Source organism: Protopterus annectens, chromosome 4.part0 (genome assembly GCF_019279795.1).
Source record: "Protopterus annectens isolate FY-2018-M chromosome 4.part0, PAN1.0, whole genome shotgun sequence".
NCBI lineage: Eukaryota > Metazoa > Chordata > Ceratodontiformes > Protopteridae > Protopterus > Protopterus annectens.
In genome coordinates, this window is record NC_056733.1 from 1,058,400,908 (window position 1) to 1,058,420,900 (window position 19,993).

Here is a 19,993-nt window from a genome sequence, read left to right on the forward strand (position 1 = left end):
ATTGACAACAGATGCATCAGATTACGCCTGGGGGGGCCCATGTGGCAGGACGATGTATTCAGGGCACATGGTCCGCAAGTCAAATGCATCTACATATCAATCAAAAAGAGATGCCAGCTGTTCAGAATGCCCTAACAGCCTTCAAGGATCAACTTCATCCAGGACAACTACTAATAAAGACGGACAATACTACAGTCAGGTGGTACATAAACAAGCAGGGAGGCACACATTCCTACCCCCTCTGCAGGCTAGCCATGAACTTGTGGCACACAGTATTGGCTTACCAAGTACATCTGCAAGCTCAATTCCTGCCAGGAAGGAAAAATACTCTGGCAGACGAAGTAAGCAAAAATCTAATGGATCCCCACGAGTGGAAATTGGATCCACAAGTCTTCAGCATAACAAGGACCTGGGGATGCCCGGACATAGACCTATTTGCCTCCCCTGACAACTAATAACTACAAAGATTCTGCACATGGAAAGTGGATGCTCTATCTTTCAGCTGGAAAAATCTAACAGTATATGCCTTTCCTCCTCTGCCTCTCCTCCCCGAGGTACTCCTCAAGGTCAGACAAGAGAAACCAAAAATGATACTGATTGCCCCAGACTGGCCAGCACTGGTACCCAATTCTGAAGAGCTTGTCTCACTGCCCAGCCTGGACATTACCTCATATTCCTCACTTATTGACGCAACAAAACAGCCAGATACTGCACAGCCAACTCAAAACCTTAAACCTGGGGGCATGGCAGATAATATAGCCTCTCAAGACATACCTCTTTCTAAAGGCGGTGATGGATGTTATTTTGGAGGCCAGAAGGCCTAGCACCAGAAAATCTTATGCAGACAAATGGAAGAGATTCTGTGTTTGGAACCAAGCACAAGGCATTGACACGATTGTTCCAAATATTTCTCAGATTTTGCAATACTTAACTGAGATGCTGGATAAAGGCCTTTCCTTTTCATCAATTAAAATTCATGCCTCTGCCATTTCAGCTCATTACAATACAGAACCACCTATTTTTTCTCATCCTTTACTGAGACAGTACCTCAGAGGGGCCATAAACACAAGACCTCCAAGGAGAGCACCAATACCTGCATGGGACCTCAACTATGTCTTGGAAAAACTCACACTGCCTCCATTTGAGCCAGCCTCTGCAGCTGACATAACATTCTTATCCTGGAAAACGGCTCTGCCCCTAACAATAACCTCCGCTAGAAGAGTTTCAGAGCTACAGGCACTCATAGCTGTGGAACCTTTTTTCATTTTCCATCCTGACAGGGTTTCGTTGAGGACAAACCCTACATTTATGCCTAAGGTAGTGTCCAATGTGGCCCTTAACCAAACAATTAATTTGCCTACTTTTTATCCAAACCCACAGAATAAGGGTGAGAAAATTCTGCATTCTTTGGACATTCACAGACAGCTACGCTTCTACTTGGACAGAACTAAAGCTTTCAGAAAGGCTGATCAACTTCTGGTGGCATATGCTGCAACATCACAAGGAAAGCCTATCTCAAAACATACTATTTCAAAGTCGATAAGGCCATTGCATTCATTTCTGCTATTCACAGCATGGCAAATCAGTGCCTAAGGGCATTAGGCCACATTCAACCAGAGCAGCAGCCACTTCAGCAGCCTTCCTCAGAGGAGTACCAACCAAAGACATCTTAGAGGCTGCAACTTGGAGTTCAGTGCATACCTTTACAAAGCACCATCACTTGCCTCTCTACTCTACTCTAAATCCAGGGCAGGCTTTGCCACTGCAGTTCTGCAGGGCCTTATAGCCTCTCTTAATCCTATTTAGCTCCAGCCTCCCAACCTTAGCTTTGGGATTCAACCCAGTTGTAATGACTGCAACAGTGAAACACGATGAACATAGTACAGATGTTCATCGTGCATACAGCTGCAGTCATAACAGATGGGTTCTCCTGCCGTCAGGCGGGTCCTCGGTCGGCCGAATTCCAAAGTCTAGGTCCGGCGTCGGTTGTCGTCTCTTCTTCCCTGACGTCAGTGCGACAGGGGTATAAAAGAACCAGCCGACGCCATGTTCTTCAGTCTTTCTTGCTGCGCGGTGCCCGAAGCAGAAGCAGTTCGCAAGTGCCGGTCGGCCAGCTCCTGAGATTACGAAAAATTTGGAAAACTGAAGTCTTCTTAAAAGCTAAGTACCCCGTTGGGGAAACTTTTCTTGCCTCAGACCGATGTCAGACAAAGTTAATAATTGTATTTCTTGTGGGAAGCAAATACCGCATAAGGATTTCCATTCCCTCTGTATACCTTGTTTAGGCCCAGACCACGATGTCTCGGCCTGTCACTGTTGTGCTACATTCAACAGACGCAGTATTAAGCGTCGGGCGGAGTTCACCCAGCATTTTTTTGGGAAAGCTTTTAACTATACCATATCGTCGGATACTCCGACACCGGTTTTGTCTAAAAAACGCAGAGACAAGGACCGACACTTGAGGTCCGCTGCCTCTACCGACACCACGCCAAAGCCGACTACACGTGGTCCGGTTCTCAGTGAGGCGCCTACGCAGCCCCTGACTACCGACGACACATCTTTGGCGGTGTCTCCTGTACCCAAGGTCACAGGCTCCTCGGCCTACACACCGACTACAGATACCGAAGCCACTCTTGGCGTTGAAACACAGAATGTGGACACGTCCACCTCCACTCAGGGTGTCTTCAGACCTTCCTCCTCTTTCTCCATCAAGGCTTTCACCAAGTCTAAAGCAACCATGCACCCTAAGAGACCAGTTACACAGGGCCCATCTCCAGGCCCCATGCCTAAGAGACAGATGCTTAAAATGGCTGAGGATTTAATTACTCTAATCAGAGGTTCTCAGCCACCTCCGGACAAAAGGCCCAGAGTGGAGGAAGATTCCCCCTCCTCTGATCAGGGATCCATTATTTCAGAACACTCTGATGATCAGGAACAGGCTTACTCCCCTTTTGAAGACTCTGATGCAGAGGAGTCTATTCCTTCTGTATCCCCCCCCCCGAGGATTTCTCATTTGGGGAAACTTTGCATACCTTAAGGGAACACTTCCACTGGGAAGGCCAGGATTATTTAGATTCCAAGAAAAGGCTCAGGGAATTTCTTTTGTTACCCCAGAACAGGCCTCTGGCTATACTTCCTGTCTTGGACATCCTAGATGATGTTTACTCGGAGGCCTGCCTTAACCCGGACTCTCTACCTCCAGCTCCAGTTAAGCCTGACAGGTACTACAGGGTTCCTGACTCAAACCAATTTCTTTACAAAAGCCATGCTGCTGACCTAGAAACCATCTCACAGGGACCCAAGGGAGTTGAGGCTTCCATTGCCAAAAATCCATTGCCTTCCGAGAGAGATTCCAGATCCTTAGAAAGGTGGGGGAAAAAGGTATATACCTCGGCTACCTTAACCATGAGGGCCTTAAACTGCCAGTTTCATATGCTAAAATACCAACAGTTTCTGTTATCTCAATTGAAAAGTAAAATGTCACAACCTGATCAACCAGACTTGTAGGAGTTGCAGGATTTGATGCATAGTGCAGAACAAGTGGGTAAACATACCTTACAATGTGGTTTTGATGCTCTAGAGGCCTCATGTAGAGCTGCTGTTACAGGCTCAGTCATACGCAGGTATGCTTGGCTCAAGGAACAAACCTTGCCTGATCATGTCTAAGCTAAATTACTAGACGCCCCTCTTCAAAAGGATGTACTATTTGGGGCAAATGCTGAGGAAGTATTACGAAAAATGGAGGAAAAAGCTAAATCAATGCAAACTGTGAAAGAATTTCTGCAGGTTCAACCACCATGTTTTAGTAGAAATTGGCCTTCCAAAAACTGGTCCTTTCCTGCCACGGACAGACCCCAAAGAGGCAGATACAGGCGCCCGAGGGGCAGAGGACAACCACAAGGATCGTACAGAGGCAGACAATGGCAAGCTCCTACACCAAGAGGTGGTGAGGACAACTCACAATCTTTCAGAAAGCAAACCCAATGACTTTCCCCTTTGCAGGCCAACCAGGTCTCAAATGGCAGCTCCCTTAGGAGGAAAGCTGGCACTATTCTCAAAATTGGCATGTTGTCACAAAGGACAAATGGATCCTGGACATTATAAACAGAGGCTACAAATTCCACTTTCATACCCTTCCAAAATGAGAGGCATGCCAAAACTGCCACACAATCAAAGGGCAGAGGCACAAAAGCAAATTTCAGATCTTATAAACATGAAAGCTATTCAAGAGGTACCTACACACGAACAAGGTCAAGGTTTTTATTCCAGGCTATTTCTGGTGCCAAGGAAGGGAAAAGATTGGAGACCTATTTTGGATCTTTCCATCCTAAACACATTCCTACTCGTACCAAAATTCAAGATGCTCACTCTACAGCAACTTCTTCCCATGCTGGGCAAGGAGTCTTGGCTGGTAACATTGGACCTCAAGGAGGCATACCTGCATGTCCCAATCGGACAAAATTGCAGAAGATACCTCAGATTTCTTGCAGGTTCAACCCATTATCAATTCTCTGCATTGCCCTTTGGCTTATTTACTGCGCCCAGAGTATTCACGAAATGCCTGGCATCAGTAATTGCCTACTGCAGACTTCAAGGGATACAAATATACCCTTATTTGGACGACTGCCTGATCCAAGCGGACAGCAAGCACATTCTTCTGAAACATCTGGCTTATGTAATAATGTTGTTAAACTCTCTGGGATACATAGTCAACAAAGAGAAATCAAGGCTAATACCCTCTCGAAATATAATTTTCCTGGGTGCCAATTTGGACACAAACACCCAGATGGCCTACCTCACGCCAGAGAGGCAGGGGCAACTAATTCAATACTTCAAAACACTGGCAAATTGCACCAGGCTGACTGCAAGGAATATCCTGCAGGCTCTAGGATTCATGGCATCTTGCATCTTGCTAATCCCATGTGCAAAGCTGCATATGAGAAAACTACAATGGTACCTAAAAAAACATATGGTCTCAACACAGCCACAGTTTGGAAACAATAATACAATAATAACACTACTTCCATGTCTGCAAAAGGAATTTCTGTGGTGGGCTCAAGCATGTCAAGCAAACACAGGTCTTCCATTCAGCAAGCCTCAAGCAATTCAAGTCATCACAACAGACGCCTCGGACTACGCCTGGGGGGGCGCACATGACAGTCCGGTGCATTCAGGGCAAATGGTCCCAAAAAGAAAAGCACCTTCACATCAATCAAAAAGAAATGCTAGCAGTAATAAATGCTATTATAGCTTTCAAGGACCTTCTACAACCAGGTCAACTATTGATAAGAACGGACAACACCACAGTTATGTGGTACATGAACAAGCAGGGAGGAACACATTCCTATCCCCTATGCAGACTGGCCATATCACTTTGGAACATGGCCATGGACTTACAAATGGAATTACAAGCACAGTACTTGCCAGGCAAGGAAAACATGCTGGCAGACCACCTAAGCAGGAATATGACAGATCCACACGAATGGATGTTGCATCCAAAAGTTTTTACAGAAATAATCCAAGAATGGGGAAGGCCAGACATAGATCTCTTTGCCTCCCACAAAAATCATCAATTGACAGAATTCTGCTAGAGGACCTTCCACCCAAAGACCTGGAGAGTGGACGCTCTCTCTTTCTTTCAGCTGGACATCAATGACAGTTTATGCCTTCCCTCCTCTTCCTCTGCTGCCCAAAGTCCTATTGAAGACTAGAGCAGACAGACCAAAGATGATCCTCATTGCTCCAGATTGGCCAAGGCAACACTGGTACCCACTCCTGAGGAGCTTGACTCGTTCCCCTCCATGGACCCTGCCTCTAATGCCTCTTCTTCTGACTCGGCACAGCTTCAAAACTCTTCACAGTCAGCTAAAAACACTCAATCTAGCCGCATGGAAGATTCCTTAGCATCACAGCAGGCCCTACTCTCCAGGGAGGTGCAGGATGTCATTTTGGAGGCCAGAAGGCCATCAACTAGAAAAGCTTACTCCGCAAAATGGAAACGTTTTTGTGTCTGGAATGAGAAAAAGGGCCAGAACCCTGGAACACTGAATTTACCTCAAATACTACAGTATTTGGCTGAACTACTAAGCAGTGGACTTTCGTTCTCCATCAAAATCCATGCCTCAGCCATTTCTGCAGAATACAACACTGATCCTCCTTTATTCTCTCACCCTCTTGTAAGACAGTTCCTCAGAGGGGCTAAGAATTTAAGACCTCCAAGGAAACGACCAATACCTGCTTGGGATCTAAATTTCATTCTTGAAAAACTGACTTTGCCTCCTTTTGAGCCAGCTGCTTCATCAGATTTGCAATATTTGTCCTGGAAAACAGCTTTCCTTCTGGCTATCACTTCAGCTCGTAGAGTTTCAGAACTACAGGTCCTCATGGCTGTCCAGCCTTTTATCATCTTCCATCAGGACAGAGTTTCATTACGTACCAACCCTTACTTTGCCTAAAGTGGTATCCAGGGTAGCTTTAAATCAGGCCATACATTTACCTACTTTTTATCCCAATCCTCAAAACAAAGGGGAGAGATTACTACATTCCTTGGACATCCACAGGCAACTGCGTTATTATTTGGACAGAACAAAGCCTTTCAGAAAATCAGAACAGCTCTTTGTGGCCTATGCGGTAGGAGCCCCAGGAAAGCCAATTTCCAAGCAGACAATCTCAAAATGGATAGCCCACTGCATACGCTTTTGCTATTCCTTTCATGGCAAAACTGTTCCTACGGGCATTAGAACTCACTCCACCAGGGCCACAGCCACCACTGCAGCCTTCCTCAGAGGAGTTCCTACCAAAGATATCTTGGAAGCAGCCACTTGGAGTTCTGTGCATACCTTCTCCAAACACTACAACCTACCATTATACTCCAAATCCAGAGCAGGCTTTGCCACTGCAGTCTTGCAGGGCATTTTGGCTCATCCTAGTTCCACCTAGTGCCTACCACCCCTTTCTTAGCTTTGGGATTCTACCCATCTGTTATGACTGCAGCTGTATGCACGATGAACATAGTACAGTTTTTTACCTACCATAAATGTAGATGTTAGAGTGCTAATACAGCTGCAGTCCAGGTTTCCCTCCCTCCTTCCCCTCTAGGGGTATTCTTGTATGGTGTATTTGCTTGCAACTACTGTTTTTTGATTATATTGCATTGCATTACTTCATAATTTTATGTATTGCCTTCCTTCTGGGGGCACCTGACATCTGGGGCAAGAAAAACTGAAGAACATGCCGTCGGCTGGTTCTTTTATACCCCTGTCGCACTGACGTCAGGGAAGAAGCGACGACAACCGACGCCGGACCTAGACTTTGGAATTCGGCCGACCGAGGACCCGCCTGACGGCAGGAGAACCCATCTGTTATGACTGCAGCTGTATTAGCACTCGAACATCTACATTTATGGTAGGTACAAAACTGTACTTTGTGTACCTACCATAAATGTAGGTGTTAGTGTGTTCACTGTTGCAGTCCAGGTTACCCTCCCACCATCCGCCTTTCTTCCTTGCTGGGACCTAACTGTACTTTTCTACTCTATACAACCTATGTGGTGTATTTGCTTGTAGATGAAGGAAAAGTTGTTTTTTGTGCATGCATGCTTATTGGCATAATTTAGCCTGCCATTTTAGGGGCACCTGACATCTGGGGCAAGAAAAACTGAAGAAAATGGTGTCAGCTGCATCTTGTATAACCCTGGCGCACTGATGTCAGGGAAGAGGCGACGGCAACCGACGCCGGACCTAGACTTTGGAACTCAGGCAGACTTCGGTTAGCCTGCCAGCAGGATAACCCAATTGTAATGACTGCAACAGTGAATACACTCGAACATCTACATTTATGGTAGGTACACAACTGTACTTTCCCTGGACTCCTGAAAATATACATCTTCAATCTGTAAAGCTCTTTCCAGTGGTGAGAATCAAACCTTGCAACTTGTAGTTGAAAGGCATATACCTTAACCAGTGTACCGCTTGGCTTTTCAGGTAGACCTTTGCTTTTAGCCAAACTCCCACGAAATAATCATTCTAACAAGCTCTGGATCTTCTTATGTCACATTATTCAAAATAACATTGTTAAACCAAATTAAACTTGCTAAATCACTTTATTATATTTTTTAGAAAGTTTGTCAACTCCAGTGCAGATATTAAAACTTGGTTTGAAATATTACCCCCTTTTAAAATCGCAAGAAACTTTCTCGATAAAAATAAATCTTAATATTCTAGATTATTGGGAAACTAAGAATTTCTTATGCTGCCATCAATGCATAAATGATGTCAAAAGTTTTAGCTTCAACAGTTGGCTAAGCTTCTGGTGTCATTCAAAGGGGATCCAGTATCTGTCTGCCTGGGACATGATCGACAGATCACGATGCTTTGCCAGAGAAGGTCTGCAGCTGTCTCCCCTGGGATTCAGGTTACTGGCTAAGGCTCTTGCCACCCTTATAGTGCCTCTTTTAGGCAAAGTTCAAAGGACAAAACCACCACCGTAACCGGTACAAGCAAGAAAAATCTGAAGGTAATGCTAGAAGTCTAAACCTCAAAATGCAGTCTCTCGAGGCACTCCTAAAAATGGAGAACATAGATATCTGTGCAGTAACTCAGACCTGGTTCAAGGCTCCAGAGAGCACCCCTGCAATACCAGGCTACAATTCTTACCACACTTTTCGGCCACCAAACCAGGACTGAAACACTAAAGGTGGAGGAGTGTCCATATTCACCAAGAATATTCACACCACTAGGCTAGTTGCCCAACACAATGCACTTGAAATTCTCCAGGTGCAACTAACACTAGGTAGGACTGCAATCCAAATTGTATCTTGCTACAGATCCCCCACCATGCCCCAAGATTCTCACTACACCTTTCTAAACATACTGGATAATATTAAGATACAGCTAAACACCCTAATACTGGGTGATTTCAACTACCTTGCCATTAACTGGGAAAACTACTCGTGTACCAACACCTTTGCCCAACGGTTCTTGGAATTCATAATTCCATTGCCCTGGATCAACTAATCCATAGTCCCACCAGAGGCTCCAATATCCTAGACCTGGTCATTACCAACATGGGAAATCAACGCTCCACACCTATGGTCACCCCTCATTGGTTAGGTTTGACCATAAGCTAATCACCCTTGACATCCACAACTGTCCCCACCCCCTAGTAAGGAAACCTCTGTAAAACACTTCTCCAAAGCCACCTTCATGCTACTCAAGTCAGAAGTGACAAACTTAGTCACCCGTGCAGACGGGATCTGAATGTTCGACTGCTGAATCCTACACTAAGGCACTGTACGAGCACATCCACTCGTGCATGAATGGTGCCATCCCAAATAGAACCAAGACGCCCTCTTCCAAAAACAGGGAGCCAATCTGGTGGTCACCTGCCATAAACAAACTTTACAACAAAAGGAAGAAACTATTGCAGAAAATAGGAAAACCCAGGATGCAAAAAAACTCCCTTACCAGCCTCCGTAAGAAGCTGAGATCCCTCATAAAATCCTCTAAAGGTAGTTAAGAAAATAAAATTGCCAAAGATTCCCAGGTCATCCACAAGGCATTCTGTAGTTATGGCAAGAATCTAAATGGCAATGCTCAGATCTGCTCTTTGCCCCAACAGAATGGCATTAAATATACTGATCCCAAGGCTATTGCCAATATCCTGGCAGATCGATTCATTGCCAACTTCACCCCCTCCCACCCCCTAAAGGGCTCATCTGAATACCGACAAATTGCCAAATTCTGGTAACAGCCACACAGGTAAAAACTGCACTCTTCAAAGCTAAGAATACAGCATCCATGGGACCAGACGACATCCCGGGCTGTGTACTACATGAACTACAAAATGAACTGGCACCTCACGTAAGTGTCATGTTTAATCATAGCCTCACCTCAGGCTTCGTGCCCACTGAGTGGCACACAACTACAATTATCCCACTCCACAATGGTGGATCCACTTTGGATCCTGGGAACTGCCGCCACATCAGTCTGATGAGCCTGATCTGCAAGGCCATGGAACGTATTATCATAGAACTTGTAAACAGAGACATTGGCAACCTTCAAACACTGGACCCCACCCAATTTGGGTTCATGAAGGGCTGATCTTGTCTCCTGAACCTGAGTGACTTTCTTGAGATCAGTGTCCAGAGCTGTGGATGAGGGTAACGCGGTCCACACGGCCTATCTGCACCTTGCCAAAGCCTTCAACTCCATCCCTCACTCTGGAATCGTAGATAAACTTACTAAGCTGGGCATTAATCCCTACGTCACTCGATGGGTTACCAACTGGCTTACTGACCGAACCCACACTGTAAAAGTAGCAGACTCCAAATTCAGCTCCAGACAGGTGGAGTAGCTCAGGGTTCAGTCCTCGGACCACTCTTGTTTGGTATCTACTTCTCTGAAGTACAGGCCAACACTAAGGGACTACGGCTAACAAAGTTCACAGATGACTGCAAACTGGGAGCCATTATTGAATCCCCAAATGATGTGTATATTCTACAAAAGGGCCTTTATAGAAACAGATGCTTGGTGCCAGAGCCATGGGCTCATGCTCAGTGCCAAGAAATGTATAGTTATCCCCTTTGCGAAAAAAACATGTACCCATGAATTACAACATAGGTGGCAGTACACTAAACACCGAAAGTGTGATAAGAGATTTGGGGACACAGGTGGACAGTGGTCTCACCTTCGATAACCACATCGCCACAACAGTCGGAAAATCCTGTGGCACACCTCATCATGAAGGGCTTTTCATCCAGAAAAAGGTCATTGTCCCACTGTACTCATCTCATTAGATCAATTATAGAATCCAAAGCCCCATTTGCTATGTACCTCTCAAGACATCTGCAACAACTGGAAAGGCGGCAGAAATACCTCACTATAAGAATCACAGGCCTAAAGAAGATGCCCTTTGCTGACGGTGTAAAAAAAACTCCAGCTATACTCAAGTCACATATAGTCTACTCAGAGGCAATCTCTGCTTAACATACAAGGCCATGTCAAACCCGGAGCTGTTGGACATGCTACACTTAAAGAAATCCCAATCCCTCAGAGCCACACGCTCCAGGGATCTAAACCTTGTCATCACAGTGAACAAAACATGCTGGAGGGATAGGTTCCTGACCCATAGACTCCCCAGACTCTGGAATAGACTTCCCATACATGTCAAGCAGAGTGCCTCTTTGGCAGTCTTCAGAAGGAACCTTGGCGATTGGATGGGAGATAGGAAATTCACCCCGGGGATCACGTCAGTTGCCCTGCTAGACAGGGGTCCAGGGAAGTAAATATTGTGGGAAGAAATAGCCAGGGAATTGTTATGGCTAGGCTTGTATAGGCCCTAGGGCTGATAGCCTAGTACCAACCTATGATAGCCTTATCAAAAAGTATGATTTGCCTTCTCAGAACTGGTTAATTTTACAAAGTGCCTTAACTTCTTCCCATGATCTATGCAGAATGCTTAGCAATTCATCTTGTCAGGAAAGACCAATGATGATAACTTTCATAAGTGAAATGTATAATCTACCACAGACAATATCATCTCAAAATTATAGAACATATTAATTGTTAAGTTTTCTGTAAACCAGAAATATTGGAATTTTATATTCAAGGGTCATTCTTTTAATTTCTCCCAAGATGTAAAATCCATTAAACATGCCTCATGGTCTCAATACTGGAGCATTTTCACTTGGAAATACCTTCATAGGGCTTTTCTGTCAATAGTCAAGTAAATGGTCAAATTTAATAACCGTTCCTCAGCTTACTGTTGGAGATGTACAGAATATACTAATGTTGATTGGGTACACATCTTTTATGAGTGTCCTAAGCAAAAAAGTTTTTGGAACAGTATTAATGATTTTCTCAAAGCATTATTCAACGATTCCCTTTCATTAACCAAATCCATTAGTTTTTTTAATGTAAATGAAGGATATTCTCTGAACATGAATAACTCATATTTATTATGGTCAATACTGGCTGTCGCCAGAAAATGTATTATCAGAAGATGGAAAACTAACCGCTCTCAAACATTTGAAGATTTCACGTCTTCAGTAAAACAACTGGCAATTAAGCAAACTAAGATCAACAAACTTGATCTATCCAAAGACTAGTTAACAATCCTTGGTTAAAAGTTGAGGCTGCAAATGGTTCACAGCTCTTTCTGAACTTACATTTGTGTTAATGGAACTTGTTTAATTTACTTGTAAACTGCAATTTTACTTCAGACCTTTGTACATACTGTAAATATTTTTTTTTTCTTAAGCTAACATTTTATTCTAGAGTGGGTAAATATTGTGAATTTGCTGGTTTATGAAAAAATTTAATAAAATATGCACATAAAAAAAAGAAAACACTTTGCAATGATTTTTAAAACAGCTTGAGCAGAAAGCGTTCCAGCAACTAGAGCTTGAGTTGTGCATTATAAACCTTATCCTTGCCAGTTATTTTAATTGTGAAACATTTTGCTGCTTCCAGTTAAACTTTACATTATCCAGAAACATTTATGAATTAATCATTTTGTGTAGGAGAAGCAAGTCATCCCATCAGATAAAGGGGGATGCAAAATCGCATAAAATTTAATACATGTGGTGTCTCCATAGTTTATAAGGAAAGTGCATTTTGCAATGCAGTGAAGTAAATCCATTTTTGTTTGTGGTTATTTGTTTTAATAATTGGAATTGTGTAACTTTTTAACTGTAGATCAGCAACAAAGATCTTCACTGCTGGAAAGAGCTGGTATCAAAATGCCTTGCAGAGTATTCCTCACCAAAGTGTTCCAAACCAAATGCCCAGAAGCTTAAATGGATTGTCTCTGGGAGAACAGCAAAACAACTAAAACACAGCTATTACAAAATTGCTCGCCTTCCCACAATTCCAGAGACGACTTTGTAAGTCTAGGTGAGTGTATAGATACAGGATTTATTCTCTGATGCTTTGTCTTTCATTATTATAATCCAGAGAAGTGTTTTTGATTTCTTGTATTCTTTACATGATGTTCATTACTAAGTGGCCAGTTGAGAACTTGAACATTTAAATTTTGTAAAGGCTGAAATAATTTTTAAACTTTACCTTTGCTGTCCTCCCACAAGGGACATTTGTATTAACATGGATATATATTTTTCGCAGTGCTTGACAGTTAAAATGTTTAAAATTGAACCTTCTGCCACATTGAAAATACTAGCAGTAAAGGATTATATTTTCCTTGGAGCGAGTTAAGCAATGCACACATCATGTGGTGGTGCATTGGCTATGTCTAAATGCATTCACCTCAGAAATAAAGGGAAAGGTAATGGGTCTTTTCAAAGCTGGACTATGTAGTTTCCTTTGAAACTGTTAACATTTGACCTATTGAGAGCTTTACTTTCTTGATGGTACAGCCACCTCTATTTTTCTCGTTTGTCTTGCTCTTCTTAATCAAGGCAGTTGATTTAGTTTTCAGCTGTAAGTGTAGCTGGAATGATATCTTGCCAGATCAAGAAAACCACCCTCATATTGACAACTTAGTATGCATAGCTGAAAGCACACACAAAAATGTATTTGAAAAAGGAATTGATGCATGCGATGCAGAAATGCAATCACAATTGCAATGTTTCCACAGATGCGGTCAGTGTCCAGAGGACATGATACCTTCCATCTCCCTTTCCTAAATTTGCTGTTTAAACTGTATTCTTAATTTATACTCCCTGTATCTCTAACATAAAATCCTTGATCTACATATGTATGAAGAAAGTGCATTTGACTAGATGGCCTTTTGTGTGATGATTGATTTAAATGGTCTTCAAAGGCACCGTCTTTGAACTGTCTGGATACCAGTTAGTGCTTGTGCTTTTATCTTTTGCCTGTGGAAGCATCACAGTTTTCTGTAGTAGATCATGTAGGATTATAAAACAAAAGGGGGTGCTTTCTGGATTGAGGATCTCTGTTATCTTTTCCTTTGTTGCTATGTTTAATTCAAGATAGTATATGAAGTTATGATTTCATGCATTTTCTTGTTAGCTGTTGGTCTGTTCTAATGGAAAGCTGTGCAAGTTTTAATTGACTCCTATGGGTAGTAGTTTGGAGTATCCATGCCTTGTAATAAAGACTGCTACATTGTGAAAGAGTTTTTATGACCATTTCTAGACGGTCAGTCTGTCAGCATCTTTTTATAGCCAAGTGTCTAGAGTACTATGTATCTGTATTCATGTTGACCTTTAGGACTTTAGTAATGTGGGGTGGGGTCAGAGCCTGCCCAACAGTAAGGTTTGCCCAAGCCAGATACTGCAACTTCTGTGATACTGTTGGTTTGCCTCCAAGTGCCTTTCAGTTCTTTTCTGCCATGTAATAAAGACAGTGTAACGGTTTTGCTTGTGTTGCCTGACTCAGATGTTCTTAGTGTTTCACTTTTACGGTCATCACCTGTGGGTTATCCCTGCTGTGGTAGCCCTCGGTCGGCCCGCATACCAAAGTTAATGTTTTTTTTTTGCGTCGGCTGCCGTCACCTGTACTCTGACGTCAGTGCTATAAAGCAAGGCAGCCGACGTCATTACATCAGTCTTTCTTGCCGTGGAATCCATAGCAGAAGCAGTTTGCACGAGTGCCGGTCGGTTGCTACCAGAAGCTGAATTTCAGCTGAAAACATCTAAAGCTAAGTAACCCGTTGGGGATCCTTTTTTCTTGCACTAACTGATGTCCGAAAAAGTTAACAGTCGTCCCGCCTGTGGAAAGCAGATCCCACACCGAGGCTTCCATTCCTACTGCGTCACTTGTTTAGGCCCAGACCACGAAGTCCGCCCTGTTGCTGGTTTTGTGCCCTCTTTAATGTGAGAACCATTCACTGTAGAGCTCTTTTTGTAGACCGTTATTTTCGTGTTGCATCTTCGCATTCTGATATGGCATCTGTCAGCCAACAATCTGTGGACATTCTGAAAAAACATAGAGATAAAGATAGAGACAGACTACACAAGGCTAAGCCTTCCGATGATGCTACTGCTAGGCAGGTCATCAGATGTTATTCGTGTTTCACTGTTGCAGTCATTACATTTGGGTAATCTGCTGGCAGGTTTCCCTCAGTCGGCCTGATTAACAAAGTCTTGGGTCTTGCGTCAGTTGCTGTCCCTTCTTCCATGACGTCAGGTCGTCAGGGGTATAAAACATGCAGCAGACGCCATTAAATCAGTCTTTCTTGCCGTGTGGTGCCCGAAACAGAAGCAGTTCTCAAGTGCCGGTCGGCCGACTCCTTAAATTTTCGTTTTCCAGTTTCAGAACCAAAGTCTTCAACTAAAAAGCAAAGTACTCCGTTGGGGAAACTTTTTCTTGCTCCTTACTGACGTCAGTAAAAGTCAACAATTGTATTACTTGTGGGAAGCAAATACCTCATAAGGATTTGCATTTGCACTGTATTCCTTGCCTAGGCCCTGACCACGACGTACCTTGTCGGTTTTGTGCTTTATTTAATCGGCGCATGTTGAATAAAAATAAAGATTACAACACAGGAGGCTCAGATGCAAAAGTTTACTAGTGTACACCAGGAGGCAAAAAACGTACAAGTACAGAATTTTGTCTGACATGATACAGGAAGTATACAATTCTTATGGTTTCTACTTTCTAGTTTGTGCCCACCTTTCTGACGTGGTTAGTCACAGGGCACCTACATCACTATGGTTCACAACATCCTATTCATAAAGATTGCTGATGTTACATATTTTAAAAAAGTTTTCCCTTGGGAATAATATAGCCTTGCAAAGCACCTGGTCAGTTATAATGTCTTTCTGTAAATGTTACTCCTTCAAGGTTTCAGGCCTGCTTGAATACAATAGCTGGTTCAGTCTTGTAGTACACTTCTTTGTTCTTCTTGCAACATTCTCCCAACAGCTGCGTCTTATCTTGATAACATTTACAAGGCCAATTGTCCCAAAGGAAGGAGAAGAAGATTTTCAATGCTTTATACATTTAATTTCCTGACCCAGCAGATAATCGTTAGTGAAAAACATAAGCTTGCTGAGCTGGCTACTGCCAGGGTCAGAGTTCAAATACACTGCAGTTCCAAAGCTTCAAGCAATTACATGTAAAATCATTCTTATTGCCATATTAATAATAGAATAAAATGCATTATACACTATTTGCTTTTTAACTAGCACTTTATATATGTTCAAATACATATTTTTTTTAACATTTTCCTCCCTTTTAATACTTTTATTCTATTCTGAAATATAAACAATGTCATTTCGTCCCCTAGCCTTCTCCTTTAAGGACTTTCAACCAGGTAAGTCATTTAGTTTATACTTCGGAAAGACTTTCATCTGAAATTAATTTTTCTAACTCAATGTCTTGGTACAAAGTTTCAGTTACAAATATATCAATAAAATCTTTGATTAATCTTTTCATGCAGGGAATCCCACAACAGACACATGCTCCTAATAGGAGCAGACCCACACAAATAGCCATCAAGATGTTCATTAGGATAGAACTCCACCCACCAAACAGATTCTGGAAAAAGTTTGTCAGTGGGTTTGGGCCTGGTTCAGTCATGGCCGATACCTGCTGTATTACCTCTAGGTGGTCATTAATTTCATGTCGATTGTCTGGTATAAACGCACAGCATTCTTCTTTGATAAGCGCGCACGTACCACCTCTCGCCGCTAGGGTGAAGTCAAGAGCCATTCGATTTTGTAGCACAACAGTTCTCATTGCATTCAGTTCATCAGTCACTAGTTCGAGAGCAGAAAAAGTTGCATTACTCATTACTTCGAGAAGTTTCGACAGCTTTCTCAACTCCCAGATCGATTTGACTGCTCCATATGCTGGAAGTATTCCAGCCCAGGATATTACACTGTCACTCAAGTCCATATGAGTCAATTTTTCTCTTTTCTTTACGGAATGATGGTCTTTCCAACCAGCTTCGATTTGTCCCACTGGATTTACAGGTTTTCCGATTGGACCTTCAGATTTCCGGGCTACATCTCTCACATTTCGTATCTTACCCAGAGGTAATTCTGCAGTATGTCTTATGGCCGGAACCAGATAACCCAAAAAACAACTGCCGGACCAATTCTCAGGTAGCCATTTGTATGCCTTTTTCCCCACAAACAAAATAACAGTTTTCTACTTTAGTACTGATGCGGGTTAATTCTGCATGAAACATTTTCTTGTCTATAATAGACAGTTGTTTATGTAAAACAGGATTTCTCTGCACTTCACTTAATGTTGTTTTCATTAAACTCAAATATGAATCATAATTCGTATTACAAACAGTGCCTCTATCTTTAACTTTAATGTAACATTTATAAGATATGGTTATATTACAGTTACTCCAACCCACTTGAAGTGTATCATTCTTATAGAAACATACAATTCCCTTCTGTGTGATAGGCAAATACAATGCGATTTTGTCTTGTGATCTTACAGATCCTGTATCAAAAAATAAATTCTCCCAAGTCTCATTTATCCCCAAGGGGACAGCGGACATCAACAGTCCTCCATATGCTGTTGATATAGCAGTACAAACCCAGCAATTTGAAATGTTCATAGTCTCTTCATATACACGCTTCATAGCTAGGTATGTGTTAAAGTTCGGATGCCAGTCTATAGACAGTTCATCACGTCTCTCCACTTTCACTTGTGTGGTTACATGTAGGAAAAACCACAACAAAAGGAAGGTCATCACAATCCTAGTCAATAAATGCATAGTCAACAAGGTGATTAAACAACATCTTTGGGGTTGATCTGTATTTTTACTCGTTTTGCTCTTGGCCATCCTGCCTTTGTTGTGTATCAGTCACAAAATGTTTATCAAGTTGAAAATTCTTTACCGGTTTACAGTGCGTCAGATGGACCCAGGACGTCCTCTCAGCAACTTTGATTGCAGTAGGCATTGCCAACAGTACCTGGTACGGTCCTTCCCACTTTGGACTCGCCCAATTCTTCCTCTTCGTAACCTTCAGCCACACCCAGGTCCCCGGAGTCAGTACTGCTTCCAACGGTCTGGTCTGTCTTTTATCTGAAAAAGAGTTCAACTGCAAAACAGTTTTATTTGTTAACAGTTTTCTCATGTAGCTAGCTAATGAGCTGTCAGCCTCTAGTTCTGCAGGCATGAGAGCTTTCCACTGCGGCACATAATATGCCCTTCCAAATATCATTTCAAAGGGAGTCAAACCCTTTACATTTGGAACTGTTCTCATGTTCGGCAGTGCCAAAGGCAGACAGCAAATCCAGTTTTTCTGTGTCTCGCTCACTAGCTTCCTCAATTTGTTTTTTAGAATTCCATTGTACCTTTCCACCAGTCCTGCAGACTGTGGGTGGTAAGCACAATGATTCTTTAAGGAGATTCCAAAGAATCTCCCAAGCTGGTGGATCGTCTGATTAACAAAATGTGTCCCATTGTCACTATAAATTCTTTCCGGTATGCCAAATCTAGGAATTATTTCTTTTACTAGGGCTTTTGCCACTGTTGCTGCATCCTGATTTTTAGTTGGAAAAGCTTCTACCCATTTAGAAAACATATCTATAATTACTAAACAGTATTTTTTCCCTTCACATTTATTCAACTCTATGAAATCCATACAAATAGTGTGGAACGGATATGGTGGTGTAGGAAAACTCCCTTGCTTGGGTTTGAATGCCCCTTGTGCATGATGTTTGTTACAAGTATGGCATGCTGCACAAAATTTTTTTTGTATAATTTATGAATCCGTATGTTTGGAATATTCGATTTACTAACTGTACCATCCCCCCTGTTGAGACATGGCACTGCCCATGGCTCAACAAAGCTGCATATCTAAATAAATTAGACGGTAATATTGTTTTTTTCTCTTTGGAGACATACAGTCCATTTTCAAGGATTGCACCTCGTTTCTCCCATTTTTGTTTCTCTGCTTTTGTAGTTAGTGTCTGCATTGATGTCCTTCAAGGATGCATCTGCAGTCTTAACAAATGGGTTGTCCTGTCGTCAGGCAGCCCTTCGGTCGGCCGGATTCCAAAGTCTGGGTCTGGCTTCGGCTGGTGTCGCACTTCACCCGACGTCATTGCGGCAGTTATTCGGGTATAAAGGCATCAGCTGACGCCATTTTCCTCAGTCTTTCTTGCCGCGTGGCGCCCGAAGCAGAAGCTGTTCGCAAGTGCCGGTCGGTCAGATCCAGAGATTACTACTACCGAATACTACTTCGAAGACTTTTATAAAGCTAAGTACCCCGTTGGGGACTCTTTCTTGCCTCAGCCGATGTCAGAGAAAGTTAATAACTGTTTATCTTGTGGGAAACAAATACCTCATAAGGATTTCCACTCCTATTGCATACATTGTTTAGGCCCAGACCACGACGTAGCAGCTTGTCTAGCCTGTGCTTCTTTTAACCGACGGACGCTTAGACGTCGCTCAGACTTTGCTGAACAGATTTTTGGCTCCGATTTTGCCTACAATATGCCGTCGGATCCTTCGACTACGCAAATAACCAAAAAACGCAAAGAAAAGGACCGACACTCGCAGTCCGCGGTTTCGGCCGAAACCACGGTTAAGCAAACCACGAGTGTCTCTGTTTCGGCCGAAACAGAGCAAGCGGTTCTTTCTTCAGCCGAAAACTTGCCTTCTACCGAGGCCTCTTCTAACCTGGTAGAAACGGCTTCAGAAATCCAACCTTCTGTTGCGATTTCACAGGATTTATCAGACACCATTCCCCTAGATATTTCTACCCCTGCACGTGGAGCTGCTAGGCCTCCTCCAGCTATGTCTATTAAGGCCTTTGCCAGGGCTAAGGCAGCCAAAGCATCAAAGCCTGTGCCTGCCAAGCCCCCCTCTCATAGGCCCAGCTCCAGTTCCCATATGCTGTCTTTGGCAGAGGATCTCATCTCCTTAATTCGTGGAGCCCAGCCTCATCCAGACAGGGCCTCTCTCCCTCCTCCAGAAAAAAGGCCTAGAGCAGAGCCCCCTGAGCCAGTAGCCACAGATGATTGCTCGGATGACTCAGATCATTCAGATCCTCCAGAGGCTTCTTATTCTCCTTACGAAGACTCTGATGCTGAGGAAG

General features: G+C 43.1%; 1 protein-coding gene across 2 annotated transcripts in view; it reads left to right on the forward strand.

Annotated features, from left to right (window-relative positions):
• Positions 1-19,993, forward strand: part of CCNG1 (cyclin G1) — a 294,124-nt gene that overhangs the window by 216,691 nt on the left and 57,440 nt on the right. The window contains exons 6-8 of one of the 2 annotated variants that reach the window (XM_044068987.1): positions 12,696-12,896; positions 15,574-15,577; positions 15,940-15,952. In XM_044068987.1, coding sequence (XP_043924922.1) covers positions 12,696-12,887 — 192 coding nt within the window. In that variant the 3' untranslated portion in view covers positions 12,888-12,896; positions 15,574-15,577; positions 15,940-15,952. Of the gene's footprint in view, positions 1-12,695; positions 12,897-15,573; positions 15,578-15,939; positions 15,953-19,993 lie in introns of those variants that run through there. The other variant, XM_044068986.1, reaches the window with a different exon arrangement.